Here is a 17,634-nt window from a genome sequence, read left to right on the forward strand (position 1 = left end):
ATTATCGGTCAAGAAAAAGGTGAAGGAAGCTGAGACCGATATTTGGAGAATTGGCATGATTAAGAATACCGCACTAGAGGTCTATCAAACTTTTAAGTAGGAAATTGTCAAGGAAAGGATCTATGATAATACTCGAGGTAGTTCTCTACTGTTTGAGGCCAGGACGGGAGTATTGCAAACCAAGACATATCGGGCCAAATACGAAGGGGTAGACGGTATGCAGCGCATGTGGAGAGGAAGAAGAAACTGCCGAACACTTGATAATGTTCTGTAAAGGGCTTCGCCCTATATTTAAGGCCCACAGTTTTTCAAAGCAGTTGGGTTTAGGGCAGGGAGGGCAAAACAGACTTTAAGCGGGTAGAATTACCTAGAAGGAAGTAATATGATTGGTGGCTAAAGTCAAGGCACGAGTGAAAATTAAACGCTTCACTGCAAAGTACGGATTCTTAACCTCACTTTTTAAAAGGAAAAAAAAAAATCTAGTTTTTGGTTCATTAGGTATTACGGCTTGGTGGCGCTAGCCACCGACCAATCTAAAGGGTACAGCTATATCTATCCACCCATTCATCCATCCATCCATCCATCCATCCATCTATTCATCCATCCATCAGATGTAACTTGTAATGGCCTAACACCACGGAGGAAGGAACCTAACACAGTGAATGCCACGGAAGAAGTGGTGAATGTGACACGCTTTACTCTACGGCTGCCACTCTCAAGGCTGCTGTCTCGCGGCAGTGGTTTCCCACGATTGGGCAACATGAGTTTCCGAACTAATAATATACTTTTGTGGTCGTGAAGAGTTGTGTCACCATTTCATCTGCAATTTGGCTAATAAAACAACCTTGCTTCTTCAATCTTTCTTGTTCGTTTTCCGTTTCTCTCGCGCACGGAATTTGCGAGCCACAAGGCTCAATAAAATCGCGTATTTATAACGGCACATGGGAGGTCAGCAATCAAGAAAAAAATGCAATTTCGAGCTATGTAAGCCGAATGCACGACGTTGCAAAGGTGAACGTCGCTACCACTTTCAGTTGTGGCTTATTTTTTATAAATATTTGTTGTCCTCATGATAGTGTACTAGAATATTCTAGTACACTATATCGACATAGAGAAAATAGGGGAAGGAATGGTTGTTTCCTCAAGAAAAACTGTCTGGTTGTCCCCTCCATACATAGATGGCGATAGTGCCAACGAGCAGCCACAGAGTAACATTGGAGCAGCTGCTTCTATGGAAGTTGCGCTACCACTTTACTTTTACCCTATGATATTCGTCTAATGTTCAAATATATGAATTTTGAAGGCGATATTACATAATTACCACCGGCTCGGTAAGAACTCTTGTTTACTGTACAATCGCTTTTTATTCTCTTCGTGCGTTAGAACACCCGTGCTTTGTTGACGATCCGCTGCTTAACCTCTCTTTGTGATCACGAAATTCATGTTCGTGTCCCACTCGGGGTTGATGTGACATTTTTCTGTGACCAAGTTGCGCATTGCTAGATGATTCTTGTTGCGTATAGCTAAAGCTCACTTGACAAGCGATGACTTTAAAGAAAGCTACATCTTGTATATTTGGTGTGTTTCCAGGTTTCCTTTAACTTATGGCTCTATCGGAAAAGGAACTCGCTGTTCTGCTGAGGTAAAGCCTTCCTCCATACACGTTCTCTTCTTTCTTTCCTAACTTGGAGAAAAAAACGATCGCTGCAGTTCCAGCTGTACCTTATTCAGGCATACTTTTGGTTCATTTCAGCTTGTTGCAGGATGAGCAACTAGAAAAGCAAACTTTCGAATCCCTAGGCCAGACACTCCAGCACAATTTCGCCAAGCAGGACCACTTCCGAGTCAGCTGTGCCTTGGTTCGTCCAACACGCTGTACCTTTATGTCTTACTTCACTGACATGCATCAAATTTCATAAAGCCCAGTCGAACAACTGACTTTTTTAAAACAATGTAGTGTTTTCTCCTGGGGAAGCTAAATCCTTTCAACAAAGCATGTTGCCAGGAATCTACATTTTGAGCAACACAGATGTGTAGCCCACTTCATGACATCTTTTGCTTGACTAATACTGCACCATTTGGATGTTATGCACTATCGGGCACTAGTGGTGTATGTGTGGTCATTACATCCGATTTTTAGGTTACCCTATGTGTCGCTCCCTATTGGATTTTTCATACATGTATACACTTGTTTCAGTAAAAGAGCTGTTTGATTTCTCACAGTTTTGTTTCTTAATTAGCACGTATTATATAGATCTAAGCCAACAAGCTAGCGATTTGGGTTCACTCATGATAGTGATCAACGTACTAGAAAAATGCGTGACAGAGAGGCGAAGTGAGGACATCTTGAACTGTTTAATCAGTGCTGGTTTCCCTCTTGTAGTACATTTATCTGGGCACCACTATGCTTTGACTCAGATTGCAACAATGCCGAACTGGCTCCAGATTTGAGCCAAAGAACACGTTTGAGCGACATGTGCGGCTGCTCACCAAAGCACTTGGAGGATGGAAGTGGGTACATGTCACTGCATATTGTTGTGTGGGCCATAGCGAAGTTCGGACCTTATTTGTATGGGCAACCGTTTAAAGTAGTGACCGACCACAATTCTTTGTGCTGGCTTACAGGCCTCAAAGACCCCTCAGGCCACCTCGCCTGATGGAGCCTCCGCCTCCGAGAATTTGACATTACGGTGGTTTATAAGAGGGGATGCAAGCACACCGATGCTGACTGCCTATCATGTTCCCCAGTCGAGTCTACTCCTCCAAACCAAACTGACGACGAAAGTTTCCTCGTGGCCGTCATAGCATCCGACTTGGCTCAGAAACGACATGTGATGACCTAGAACTTTGTACACTCATCAACTATCTCGAGGACCAGCTTGAACTGCCACCACGAACATTCAGGCTCATATTTTCATCATTTTTCCTTCACGACAACATCCTGTACAAGCAGAGCTTTGATCCCAGCGCTTGAACCACCCTATGGTTGTACCATCTGCAATGTGAGAAGAGATCCTCGATACATGTCATGACGAACTGTTTCTGGGCTTTTAGACAACGCGTACTCTAGCTCGTATTTGCCACAAGTACTACGGACCTAAACTGTCCCATACCATCAAGCCCTACGTCAAAATCGGCCGTGACTGCCAGCGTTGCTAGACTTGACGCAAGAAATCTGGAGGTTTTAACACTGTGTGGAGTGGAGCTACCCTGACCACTGTTTTAACAAGTTCGCATGAACCTGCTAGGTCCATTCCCAAAATCTTCAGCGAGTAACTGCTGAATTATTGCAACAGATTATGTAACCTGTTGCCATAGAGTTTCCTAATATACACTTGAGGGAACTCTTGCACTAGTGTCCATGGGAGCAGTAACGCATGGTGCTTCAGCGAGCATGGGAATGGTGGGTAGTACACAGATTTGTCTAATCTTCATACTTCTGGCCTGCTTCTGGCTCCATGTGTGTTCGTGTGGGTTGGAGCTGTTTTTTCATGAAACGCAATCAACAAATGTTCAGCGGCTGCGCTTCACCACTTTATTCTTTCAGGCTTACCATTTCAAATCGGGTCACCGAATTCAAAAGGGTTCATTCTTTCGTTAAAAACAAAACCGAAACCAGCAATAAACAATGCCGTAAGTACAATTCGTCGCCTGCAAGTGCGAAGACTAGGCAAATCTGCGTACTATCCACCATTCCCATGGTCGCTGAACGATTGCAGCGCCAGAGTCCCCTCTAGTTAATTTTAGGAAACTCTATGGCCGTTGCTACGAAACACGAGCACTTCAACATGGCACTTCACGTGGTGTCGCCGACTTCTTCAATCTATCGTACTCCACTATGGTGCACTGGCCATGGTTCTTACAGACAGAAGCACGGCCTTCACTGCCCAGCTGCTGGAAGAAGTGATAACACTTAGTCACATCATACATTGCCAGACAACAGCCAATCATCCACAAGCAAACGGTTTAAAAGAATGACGCAATAAGACCATCACAGACGTGTTTTACATGTATGGCGACGTGGACTATAGGAACTGGGACAGTGTCCTTTCATTAACTTTCGTATATAACGCCACCGGGCAGGAAACTACAGGATTTATGCCTTTCCACCTGCTTCACGGCCACGAGGTTACTACGATGTTAGAAGCGGTGCTTTTACCTAACTAACGCCTTTGTAGCCAGCACCGAAAATGCTGACCAGTATGCACAGTGCGCCAAAGAAGCTCTTCAACTAGCTCGCCTGTGCATTTGCTTTCAGCAACATTACGATGCTGACAGGTACAATCTTCGTCATGGAGAGGTTGCCTACCGTCCCAGAGAAACAATATGGATCTGGAGTCCTGTCCGCCAATGCGGCCGGTTGGAGAAACTCCTGCGCCATTGTTTCAGTTCTTATCGGGTTCTTCAATGCCTCAACGATGTCACCTATTAAGTTGTCGCGGAGCTCGGCGCGCGATCCTTCCGCCATGTGGCACAGGCAGACGTTGTCCACGTGGCGAGGATGAAGCTGTATTGCTCACGTTGAAGACTTGCTTTTGCCTTCACACATTCGAAAGCATCGAGTCTTTGCTTTTGGAGAGGTGGAGTAATGACACAGGCATTTAGTGGGTATCTGGCTGTTGTGCGACCTATTTGTTTCGCCCCTACTTGTGTGTGGCAAAGCAATCGCTGGTGGTTGAGGAAGAAGAAGACTCGCTGCTCGACGAGAGGAGTTCTGCTGTTTGCCGTACTGCTACTTGTTCTCCATTTAGTACCATCACAATGTTTTATTGCAAGCACGTGATGCATGGGAGATATGTAATCGGATCTCGGTTATGGTCTGAGGTCAAAGTGAGAGCGCAGAGTGATCCGAGTTGAAGTGTGGTGCTGTGAGAGAGCCAGCTGAATGTACTCAGAGTGCTTGATTTCGACCCGTTTAACGGGATGCACTTTGCCTGAGCACTCTGAAGTGCTCCAACACAACCAGTCGAATGTACCGTTAGTCTTTGTCATTCACATATTCCTGACTGTATCTTAAAGCTTTGTTTGCAGTATGGAAAGGCCATTCCTTACACACCTTGAGTGTATAAGCACATAAAAATAGCCTTTTTTTTTATGCTATTGTCTGTCCTACTAAAATTAGCCAAGAGCTTTCTGCGCGAATGTCGAAGCACAGTACAGGGACATGATCAGAACATTTATTTAGTCAGGGACGTAGAAGCAACCAAACTTGTGACATTCATCCAATAAGTTGAAGTGACGTGATTGGGGTTGCCTGACTACGAGACATATTGTTGCTGCTACCGAGCTCGGAAAACACTTTGCAGTCACTTCTAGTGTATGCATGATGCCATGTCATGGCGGTGCTAACACAAACATCAGGCTTATGTAACCATATAGAGATGCTTAGCTCTTGCTAAAATGATAAATAAATCTGTGTATGGAGGCATAGTTGTCATTCAGCTTTTTAGTCTGCTACTAAAAAGTTGATGGTTTAGTGTGGTATGGTAACATTATATTATGTAGCCTTAGCCTACATCGTGTTGCTAGTGCCGGACCGATTTCATAAATGGAAATTGTATTTTCATTTGTTTGAAGAGGAGTTTAATGTATCACAATTTATTGCAGGCCCTGCTCATCCAACAATCCGATCTCATCAGTGGGCCATGCCAACGAATGGTTGCCCTCTACTTCCTGTACGAAATGTATCGAACGGAGTCAATTCACGTGAATCCTTTCATTTCAATTTTCGTTCACCTACTTGTGAGTATAAACTATTCATACTTGTGGGGCTGTATGTGCTAACAATACTTTAGTTTTTAATAATTCTTTGTCATTGGTGGAAATGCTGGGCTTTTGATGCATTTACAGTAACAGAAGAATGAAAAATGCAATGAGGCAAGCAATGTTTAATTATTAGGGGTGCTGCTCATGAGTTCTACGAAAACCCGCAAAGTGGCGGGAGGGTTAAGAAAGGAAAAATTGACAACCACCTGTTTGTAGCATGAAGCCACAAGAAAATCCATATGAATTTTTCTCAAAGAAAAGCTTCTTAGTTGTCGAAAAATTCGTCCTGGTCTGGGGCTTGATCTTGGGATCAACGCCTATCCGGGGCAGTTGGCTCTACCGATTGAGCTAACCAGGAAGCCAGCAATTGGCAGCACGAGGGTGAATTCGACAACTTGCAGGTTTCTGCAGAATTGGTCTTGTGCTTCGAGTTCTCAATAAATTCGCCCTATCTCGCGCTGCCAATTTCTAGCTTCTTGGTTAGCTCAATTGGTAGAGCAACTTCCCGGATAGGCGTTGATCGCAGGTTCAAACCCCAAACCAGGACGAATTCTTCGGCAACTAAGAAGGTTTTCTGTCTGAGAAATTCGTACAGATTTACTTGTGGCTTCATGCTAAAAACAGGTGGTTGTCCATTTCCCCTTTCCTGCTATAGCCTAAGCGTGTCCTTCTGCTTGACTATTTGTCCAGTTGTTAAAATCCACTAGAAATATGGCTTACAGCTGGGCCACTTGATGGAGGATTAGTGTTCGGTACTTGTATACGTGCTGTAAGCCAGTAAATTCCCTTTCCTAATTTTGAGTGCTATATGAATGGGCTGCAGGGTGTTGGTCAGCCTTTTTTTTTTTATCATTCACTGAAAGGATTAACTATGTTGCGAAACGAAGCAGCTTTGAGGAGGTATGTCCATGTTTAAACAGACGTATATTTATCGCAGTAATGACATGGTTTTGCAGAAAGAAAGATGGGTGAGTGATTTGGTTTGGGTTCATACTGATGTAAATTGCCTGGGCCAAAATTGAGTACAAAGGTTAAGAAAATGACAGGACATGAGCTGTACTCACAACTGAACTTATTATTGAAAAATTGCCCTATATATGCAGTTAGAATCATCACATATATAAAATTATTTTTGAAGGTACAAAATGAACCACATTAAGGTTTTATCAGCTAGAGGAACGTAGCCAAGTAAAAAACACATACAGTAATAATCTGCAATATGAATTGGCACTAAGCTACATGCATGTTGATGAAGGAAAGAAGTGTAAACTTAAGGGCTCATTTACTTTGTTAGAAACAATAATAATGAGAACTGACAGACAATTATGCCAAGTATAAGGGATATTATTAGAAGTAATTGTAATGTAAATGTGAAGAAAGAAAAGTGGATGAAAAGATAACATGCGGTGGGTAGGTACCAAACCTGCAACCTTCGATTAACGCGTCTGATGCTCTACCAACTGAGCTACCATGGCAGCTATCCCCCCATCCATTTTAAGCGTAGAAGCGTCAGTCAGCACCGCCTGTTGTTGCCATTGCGGCAAGTGTAGGACACTCATTTTTTGTCTATCGGCATTGACTGACACTCCTACGTTTAGTGCACATATATACTCCATAAAGGGGCTGGGGAGGGATAGTCGTCGTGGTAGCTCTTTTGATAGAGCATTGGACAATTATTGGAAGGTTGCAAGTTCGATCACTTCCCACGGCAAGTCATCTTTTTACCCACTTTTCTTTCTTCCCATTTACATTACAGTTACTTCTTATATCACCCCTATACTTTCCTTGGCATAATTTCCTGTCAGTTTTCATTAATATTGCTTCTAACAAAGTAAATGAGCCCTAAAGTTTATCCTTCTTTCCTGCACTCGTGAGGTTCTCTTTCTCGCTGACATACAGTAGTGCCTTCAGGTGGTATGCGAAGGATTATTGGTCAGCTGCCAGCTTGTAATAAGATCACATTCTACGTGATGCCAAGAAGCAAGAAATGGGTGTCCCACACTCGTAGCAATGGCAACAGACGGTGCTGACTGACGCTCCCACATTTAATGCACATACATACCCGATAAAATGAATGGGAAGACAGCTGTCGTGGTAGCTCAGTTGTTAGCATAGGACGCGTTATTCAAAGGTCGCAGGTGCGGTCCCTTTTCACTGCAAAATATCTTTTCATCCACTTTTCTTTATACACATTTACATTACAACTTCTAATTATGTCCGATATGCTTTCTTTGGTGTACTTGTCCTACAGTTCTGATTAACACATGTTGATGAGAAATTTGAATTCCTTTGGTTAGAGGGAAACAGATGTATGGGTGACACATTTGTCTTTTAATCTTTTTATGTGGAAAGCTTCAATTATTTCACTCCTTATTTTTTTTATTATGTCATGAATGTATAGCAGGATCAATGAAATGAGGTTGACATGCACATGTAACACATTGCTTGGCCTGATGACAGGTTGTGGCATTAAAAATGGAGAACGAGTGACAGTCTTGTTTTTACAAATGTCGTTAATAATGAATATGATGACCTCGAGTCATGGTGGATAAAATAAATTACAATTTTAGCCTTCTGATGAAAGTTGTTCCTGCATTACTTTGCTCTGATATGCGCATTAATTTTTTGAGAGTCAATTTCAGCTCAATCACTGATGCAAAGGAGCACGGAAGGATAGTCAGGCCAATGAAAAAAAACTATCCGACGGAGTTTTAGCAATTTCTTGCTCCATTAAACACCTGTGCAGAGAGAGGTCTTTGATGCATACCAGCCAACCCTCTCAATTAGTCTGGGCGAGTGCCTAATTTTTAGCAATCCTCCTCATTGTATTGGCATGGCCGCAAATCTCCCAAAAAACAGCCCCATTCCTAACAAGGAAAGACAATAGTTACAAAGGACAATGTGCCACAATTTTCTGGCCTTGTTCTATCGCACAAGAAGTCACTTTTGCCACAGTGCATTTTTGGGGGAAAGTGTACCAAGATTGCGAAGGCACTTTGAGCTGCCGCAAAGCAGCATATTTTGTCCCTTATTACACATGCTGTGCAATTACGAATACCAGTATGATTGCTGATGTGAGAAAAAACTTTATTAGCAATGATTATGAGTTGTGTGGGATGCTGCTGCGGTCTTGATGAATGTTTTTAAAACGTACGTCAGTTTTATTTTGTCGTGCCCCTCCTGCACCCCCCCCCCCCCCCCCCAAATGATCAAGCACAATCATAGGGGTTGGCATAAGTGGGGCAGAAAAATCGCCTCCCCCCAATCGCCAAAGAAGGCAGAGGTCAACATCTGCCCAATACATTGTCTTAGTTGGAAAGGGGGCGGGTATGAACCTTTATTCTGAAGATTCTACATGTGGTAGCACAGTATGCATTACTTACAAAAGTAACTGCATCTGGTTGTTTCCAGAATCCTCCTGAAGAAACTGGTGGAAAGAAGCCAGAGTTTGCCCATGTCATTCCCAAGCTGACATTACAAGAAAAATACTTCGTCACGCAGTTGTTGACTATTCCTGCAAAAGATGTAAGTCGTCGAATTCCTGGCTTAGCTCGTACCTATGCAGTCTCAAGCTTTCAGCTCGTTCATTTTCTCCTTTTAACGTGATAGCGTGGAACAGCTGATCTCGCGAAAATTCCGACGTCGGTGTCGGCATGGGCATCATTGGTTGTGAGTGAAAAATCTTCATCTTGTGTGTTTTGTGTTCGAATCGCCCCGAAGGGCTTAGCGGTGTTTGCGAGGCTTCCCCCAAGCACAACACCCTGAAAAAGCCGGGCGCCAGGCCGGGGTACGCTTGTGCCCAATTTCACCGGTGGGTATCCAGCAGTGAATTTCGAACATGCCACCTCCTGCAGCCGAGTCGGACGTCCTCTTCGTTAGACCACGGCTGCAGTATCCTGTGTGTGACAGAAAAATTGAGAAAGGTGCAAATAAAATAAATGATAAAAATTTTTGGGCCCAAGTGAAGATCTAACCGAGATCGATTGCGTGGCAAGCAGGTGTTCTACGATACAGCCACGCCTCTGCTTGGAATGAGTAAATATAATACCCCTGTGACAGGGCAAATCTAACCTCGTGTGCAGTGAATGTAATTCGTTTGTAATGTCATTTGTTTGCTGTCGCATGAAAAAAGTGATGCCATTAGATGAAAATGTCATTTTCGTTCGAATGAGTTCTCAAAACACATTCGCATTCCTTTTCGGACTGAATGCGTAATCTCGATGCCAGGGACTTTTAGTGAGATGGCTGTTAACTTATGTACATATAACTTTCGTAATGGGTAAATATCTTATTCTTTACTAGATTACCCTATTACGAGTTTGATGACGTAACAGCACATGCGAAAGAGCCAAAATTTCTACAAGAAAGCTACCTTCAACTATAGCGGATGGACGCCAGCCGTGTTTCATTCGGGCTCTATTGTCGTTGTTTCTTGCATCACTGGCGTTGATCGTCCGCTTGCACGTGTTGTGGTGATCAAGGTGCTAACTGAAATTGCTGCTGCTGTCTCACTTCTGCGTATGAAAAGTCAGTCATGCGCCCATGCTTCTGTTCGCTATATACTCGAGCTGCACTGTCATATCGTCTGCCATGTTTGTTTTTGAGCCGCTCTTGGCATGACATCATTCATGTTGTGAAGCTGTGGCAAGTTGTGTAATACGGCTGCGTTTACATTTTAAGAGCACCTTTTAGTGATAAAAATTTATTTTTGAGGATACACGCATGTTACATGAAAGTTCTAATACATTCTTCTTTCTCTAAAAGCCACGGCTCAGGAGGGATAAGGTCATAGTCATTATTTTAAAGTGACAATTGTTGCCTTCAAGTGACAGCACACATGTGAAATGACATTAGGTCTACTTAATGTAATTCGTTGCAAATGATATTCGATTTGCCGTGCGACAGGGGTATAACTTCCTCTGCTGGAAATACAGTGAAAATATTCGTCATTTGCAAATGCGCACTCTAAATACAGGCTTCACAATACTACATGTAATATTGTGGGTACAAGCGTACATTGCCATTGGGCCTGAAAACATTAGATTATCATAACGACTTCATGATTTAATGCCGGCCACCCATTACGAAAGGCGCACACATTGTTGTGTATACAGGATTTTCCGCAGGTGGTTTGCTCATTCAAATCTACGTGGCGCCTCAACACCGGGGACGTCTCCTTACCACAGCCATCCTTCTGCCCTGGCTTCCTGCAGCCTTGCTCAACAACCGCTTTGCGTCGTCTGCTCGGCGTCTCCGTAGCGTCTGTGCGCACGCGAGTAAAAAGCGAAACAGACGCTATGGGGGCGCGACGACGAGCAGACAAAGCAACGCCGGTGCTCAGGAGTGCTGTAGAGGGCCGCAGCAAAAAAAAATGGTCACAAAGGGGAAAGTCCTGCGTGGCGGCACCAATGAGTGCAGTTTCCTTCTGCCTCAATCGTATGATGTCGTCGTCCTACGCTGTGTGGCCCATAAGTTCGCAGGGCACGCGTTTCTTTGCTTTATATTTACGTCCTCAAGCTAAGAGGGCAAATTATTTGTCGGTATTTCGCAGTGTTTTCTAGATTCATTGTCAGATTCTCAAAGACAAGGCTTAGCAGGCATGGCTAAATAAACACAGCTAATGTCTTTAATAAAAACATTGCATACTTGATGTCAAGTCTTGTCCCCAGCATGAGATGACACGAAGCGGTAGCTGATTTCACCATTTATTTATTGCTGTGACAACAGTGGGCGAGTAGCAAAGTGTGAGTTTGGACGGAAGGGGGCGGTCGCGCCTGGAGGGGTACTGCCATGTTGACTTCCAAACCCAGCTACCGGCACTTACGGCCACGGCTGCTTCGCTGGCCCGATGCGCCATGCAAAGTGTTCGCTTGGGCAACTGGCTGGGAGAAGGCTAGTTGACGCCCGAAATGCCGGACATGCCTGATTTCCTGGACTGATCTGTGGCACCCTCAGGTTCCCCATAGAGTCAATGTATTAAAAAATCTGAAATTCTGAGCGTTTATAGCACTCGCCATCTGATTTTTTAGACTTTTTACCGCTAGCCGCAGACTCAATGTCACTATCGATGCCACCATTTTTGTTTTTTTCGGACCCTCGAACCCACCGCACCACAGATGCTGCACCCTCGTAACCTAAAATGTTGCAATCTAGCACACGCCAATATGTTTCCAGCCGTAGCTTAGGTTGCATGGTGCTGTGCAGCCTGGGCTCCCACAGTGGGAAAAACTACTCTGTTGACCTATGATCTGCCGTTGGCATGCCTGCCGACTTGGGGAAGGCGGTACATAACAGACTTTCCGGACCTGTTTTTGTCGCGGGAGCATCATACTGGATGCTGAGACTGCCGTCTCGTGCAGAAAGGACAGAGTGTCCGACGAACTTCCACGAGATCGAAGAGGCAGCGCCTAAACAGTCAACGAGCTCGGAGTTGGCGCGCATACTTGCCAACTCTCCCGAATTTTCCGGGAGACTCCCGAATTCGGACCTAATCTCCCTATTGTACGAATGTCATCTCGAATCGCCCGAAAAGTGGCCACCACAGCAGAGGCTGTTTTTTTTTTTTTTTTTTGCTCTCTCTTTAAGATCATGCGCGTAGGTCAGCCTTTTCTGCTGCGGCAGTGGCGGTGCTGCGGAAGAGCACTCGCCACCACACTTCTATTTCATTGTAACCATATTGTATAGTACCGCTGAGTACATTCTCGGCTCTGCGCATCTTGACGAAGGCTGGCTGCGAGAAGCGCTCGCAGCCGTACCGAAAGAAGGCGAGGGAAAAGGTAGTCTCAAAGGAAAAAGATTGCGGCGCTGTATGTTCACGAGTGCTCCGATAATGAGACGGCGAGACTGTCGAGCACATTCCATTTTCCAAAGGAGGGGTGGCCAGTAGACCGGCGAGATTTCTTGTGGAACACAACTTGCCGCTAAGCGTTAGTGATCACGCAGGGCCGTTGTTTCGAAAAATGTTCCCAAAGTGCGAGGATGCGAAGCGGTACGGGTGCGGACGTACGAAAACCACTGCCATCGTCGGAGAAATGGCTGCACATACTGGAAACACAATGGCGGAGGCTCTGAAACGCCGTGCTTTCGCAATCGCAGTGGACGGAAGCAACGACAGCGGGTCGCAAATGTACCCAATCGTGGCAACGTACTACGTCGAGGAATCGCGAAACGTGGAAAGCCGACTGCTTTGTTTGCAGGAACTTCATGGAGAGGCCACCGGACGAAAGATTGGAAACCTCGTTCTGGACGCGCTCAAATCGCGTGGTATACCGATTGAGAACTGCATCGCATTTTCTGCCAACAATGCCAATGTGATGATCGGCAAAAAAACGGCGTGGCAGCTGTCCTAAAAGAAGCCCAAGATAATTTGATAGTCGTCGTGCCACCTTATAAATCTTGCGGCCGAGAAAGGAGCCGCATGTTTACCTGCAAAATTCGACGAGGTGCTCGTGGACATCTTCTACTACCTTGAGAAGAGCGCCAAGCATAAAGACAGGCTTGTTGAATTTCAAGGGATGCACAACACAGAGGTGCGGAAGATTTTGAAACACGTGCCAACGCGGTGGCTATCGCTTGGAAGGTGTCTCAGAAGATTGCGGAAGCAGTGGCAGCCCTTGGTCAGCTTCTTTTTGAATGAGACAAAGCCAAAAAGCCAGCAGCGCCCAAGCTTTCTGGGGTCGTACCAGATCCCCAAGACAGCTGCAGCTTCGACAGATGTGCGCGACGAAGTCGAGCGAGATCACCAAAAACGGAAGGAGCCAAGAGACAAGATTGATGCAACCCCCGCAAAGAAAGTGAAGCTTTCATCTGAAAGTACCGGACGTGCCAGTTTGACCCGTGAGGAATGGCTTTTGTACTTCCTTACCTCTGATGTAAGCTTCGCTTATGGACTTTTCTTGAAGAGTGTCATCTCTGTGTTTGACAAAGTCTACGCCCAACTTCAGCCACAGGCACCTCAAATTCATCTGCTCCAGTCTCTCGTGATGCAGTTCCTAAGGGATCGTTTGGCTAGGTTTGTCGATCTCTCTGCCATTAAGGCCTGCTCTTCGCCACTGGAGGTTCCCTATCAAGATCGAAAGAACCAAAAAGCCAACGAAGATCTTGTCCTCGGGAGCCGCACATTGTCTGTTGTGGAAGGACTGCGTGCCAGTGAGAAGCAGGAGTTGTTTTCTACTGTTCGGAAGTACCTTACTGTCACATGTGACTATATACAGCACAAATTTCCACTGAAGAATGAAACCTTGAATAAAGCGGAAGTCGCTAATTTGAAGTTTTTGAACGACGCATTTTTAACAAGCCTTTGCTTTTTCGTTTAGTCCTTCCCGCAAATTCTGTCCCAGGGGAAGAATGAGTCAAGAGTAGAAGTTTTCGATGCTCTTGAAGGGGAATTTGCAGAACTGCAGGCACATCGTATTTCTGAGGACATTCTAAGTAAAGAGAGGATTGATGTTCAGTGGTCAGAAGTGCGAAGAATCACTAGCGTTGATGGAGAAGTGAAATTTGGTAGAGTGTCAAAGGTGATGCTGCAGCTGCTTGCCATTCCACACAGCAATGCTGAATGTGAGAGGATATTTAGCATGGTTAAGAAGACGAGGACTGAATTTCGGTCTTCGCATTCAAACAAGGCTCTATGTGACCTCCTCATGGTGAAGAGTCACCAAACTGGACGTTGTTTTGAGCAGGTGTATTCTGACAACTTTTTGAGGCTTGCGAAGTCCGCAACTGCCAGGTGCCTTCACAAGTAAAGAAGTTTGGTTCAAGGAGCAGCTCAAAATAAACATCCCTACCCCTCCCTGATGTCAGTCTTCTCCAGTCTCAGTAACTTCCGCTATGCAACCCCCCCCCCCCCCCCCCCCCCGCTGCGGTCTCCCGAATTTTGATGCTGCGAGGTTGGCAGGTATGGGCACGAGTACTGATATGTCATCGATGTACAGCGACAGCGTGGCGTTAACTGAAATGGAGGCAGACATAATCGGGGGCAAGTAAAACGCAGTGCAAGCGAAAATAGAGAAATAGCCACTTTTTTTTTGTTTTGTGCCTAAGCCACCGAAACGATGCATTAGCTCAATTGCAATGAGAACCCTGTACTTCTGCTGCAACCCTCTCCATCAGTGAAAAATACCTATTAAAAAGTATGGTTTCACTTGCATTCGTTTTTCTGGACTACTATATTTTCCGGACGTTTTCGCAATCTCTTGAGGGTTTGGGAAATCGGACGTCGAATGAACCCCCTTCAGACCACATAGTGTGTGCATAGCAGGTTCGAAAAGATTTCATAAGCATAATTGTTCATCTTATAAAGCGTGCTGCCCTTTATGAAGAATGCACCCATATATAAAAAGCTTCACTGACTGACACAAGCCACTTATAATGGTACCGCTTACATTGTAGTAATTCGAAATTTTTAGTACGCCAAAAATGAACAGACAAAGAGAAGGGTTGATGCATGTTCGATCAGTTTTGTTGGCTTGAAAACTTCTCGAATAACATCATACCATAAGAAGTATGCACTAAGTGGTTGAAGTACACGCTGAGGACAGTATACCGCTATTTGCATTCAACTCGCTATTTGCGCTTCACGCTGAGGCTTAAGGGTCCTCCAATTGGTACGTTACGTGTTTTCTCTTGTTTTACAGTGTAATTAGTTGCCATGTGTAATAACAGAATGAAACCTTAAAATGTGTGGGTAGGCACTGAAATGTCATGCTCTGACTGTTCGCATTTGATGTTTTTACTATAGCACTACTGTCATAGAGAAATCGCTAGAGCAAATTTGAAACTACCAAATCTGCTTAGTGCCCATTTAACAGAATATTCGTGGCGAAGGTGAGTGGTAGACAGAATGTATACTTATAAGGCATTTATATGTTAAATGTGAGATTATAGAAAGGTCATACACATGAGCATTTCACATGCAACTATCATCTTCGTTGCCTTGTAGAACATTTAATTTATCCCTGTCCATATTGTGACACATCAAGCAATCTTTTGGTGTGTATTTGTGTCTTTTATGAAGGTTCTAAGCTAGAGCTCTAAACGCTACGAAACAGCACTGGCAATCATCAAGGCACCTTAAATTGTGATGTAATCACAAAACACTATAATATAAAATAAATGTTTTAACAAGCATTGTCCAAGTTTTGCCTCCGTTGAATGCAATCCTTTTACGTGAGAAAAATGTGTGATAGAGTTCATACAGTTTTGAAAATGTGTTAGTACTGCTTTGAGATTAATACTTAATTGCACAGTGTGTTTTTATTAAATAGAATTTGTTGGTTGTCTGACAGAATCTAATCTAATCCAACTAAATGACACGAAGTGTGATACCCTTATTTGTTATAATTAAAGTGATAACGCGTATGAAAGATTCTTGGATTACCATTTGGGTGTGTGTTCAACAGATGTTTCATGGTAAAGTAAAATTGTTGGAAAATAACTAACAAATTCTTTGTATACATGCATATCACGCAGATTTGACCATATGAAGATGTGTTAATATTGGTGTTTATAACTAATGAAAAAATTTTTTCAATTCTAGCTTTTCAAAAAAACACCTTGGCAGATCTTGAACTTGGATGAAAGCAGCCTTCAGGTTTGGTTGGCATTTATTTTTTATTGGGTTTAAATAATGTAGGCACTGCCTCTTTTTAGAACTCATTGTATTATCTTTGACAGATGGGGGATTCTGGAGGCATCCAACTGTCTTTTGCTGAGCGTCAGTCTGAAATGCCACAGTCCAGCCGGTCTGGAATACCACTGATAATTCATGACCCTGACCTCAGGAGGCCAATGTAAGCCATGAATATTTTTTGGCATATATTAAAGTGCAATATGAAACATTTGTCTTCAAGTATGCCAGTTATTTGAATGTTTTTATGGCCTGTATGCTGCTGTTTTAAATTCAGGCATTTCTTTTTTTTTTGCTGTGAATGAATTTGAGTGAAAGCTTTTTCTGTCTCCTAAAACACAGATGTCAGTTGTTTGGATTATGCTAGTCTATTCCTAAAGGTATTAAAGGGACGCTAAAGACAAAGGGCAATTTATGTCAGAGTGAAAACTCAGTGTATGACAACATCTAAAACGACAATATTAACAGTAGTGCCTTAATTACCAAGAAATCAAGCTGAATGTACCACACGACGTGCGCCATGAGTGGGACATTTGCAAAATCTTCCCGGTGACTTGAGAGTGTCTGACTACAATTCTGCAATTAATCACTAGTAATCAAACTATTTGCAATTAAAGAAACTTTTTGTCCATCAAGAGGCATAATAAAATTCTTGTCCATTTCTGTTTGATTTATAGAAAAAAGAATTGCCTGGCATTACTATGGGGAAAGGCACAAGTGGCTCTAAATATTTTGTTTTTGCCTCGTCATGCTGGATAAGTGGTGCCATCTAGCAGGGCCCAAATGAACGAAGCAAGCAGAATCATGAGATCCGGGGTCGCAGAAATTCAGTCGTCATTGTTGCTACTGGGGCGCCCGCTACTTTTTCTCTGCCACTACTGGTGTCGGCTGCCGTGTAGTTAAAGGCGGGCAATGTTGGGCACGGAAACAGTGACGTTTAAAAGACAACTTTCATGGGGAAGATTTTAAGTGCACTAATGTGATGCGGATCAATAAGATGTGATTTTATTTCAAAATAAACACTTTCTTGGCACAAAAGTAGCACTACGAGGTTTCTGGACGGCTATTTCAACAATCGACGTGAACCTAATATTTGCCTTTTGTATCTCTTTAATCATAAGAGATGCATAATTTCTCTCACAGAGTCATATCAACATCACCCACCATGGCGGCTTAGTGTTCTGCTACTAAGCGAGGAGGTTGTGTGTCTCGATCATTGCTTCAGCAGCTGTATTTTGACA

At 43.9% G+C, this 17,634-nt stretch overlaps 1 protein-coding gene across 1 annotated transcript in view; it reads left to right on the forward strand.

Annotated features, from left to right (window-relative positions):
- The first annotated feature begins 1,198 nt into the window (after positions 1–1,198).
- LOC142817910 (CCR4-NOT transcription complex subunit 11-like) overlaps positions 1,199–17,634 on the forward strand; it is a 57,830-nt gene continuing 41,394 nt past the window's right edge. Inside the window, exons 1-7 of the mRNA XM_075895861.1 lie at positions 1,199–1,331; positions 1,591–1,642; positions 1,754–1,859; positions 5,608–5,742; positions 9,178–9,291; positions 16,304–16,357; positions 16,441–16,556. Of these exons, the coding sequence (XP_075751976.1) occupies positions 1,605–1,642; positions 1,754–1,859; positions 5,608–5,742; positions 9,178–9,291; positions 16,304–16,357; positions 16,441–16,556 (563 nt within the window). The 5' untranslated portion in view covers positions 1,199–1,331; positions 1,591–1,604. The remainder of the gene's footprint in view (positions 1,332–1,590; positions 1,643–1,753; positions 1,860–5,607; positions 5,743–9,177; positions 9,292–16,303; positions 16,358–16,440; positions 16,557–17,634) is intronic.

Source organism: Rhipicephalus microplus, chromosome 5 (genome assembly GCF_043290135.1).
Source record: "Rhipicephalus microplus isolate Deutch F79 chromosome 5, USDA_Rmic, whole genome shotgun sequence".
Lineage (NCBI taxonomy): Eukaryota > Metazoa > Arthropoda > Arachnida > Ixodida > Ixodidae > Rhipicephalus > Rhipicephalus microplus.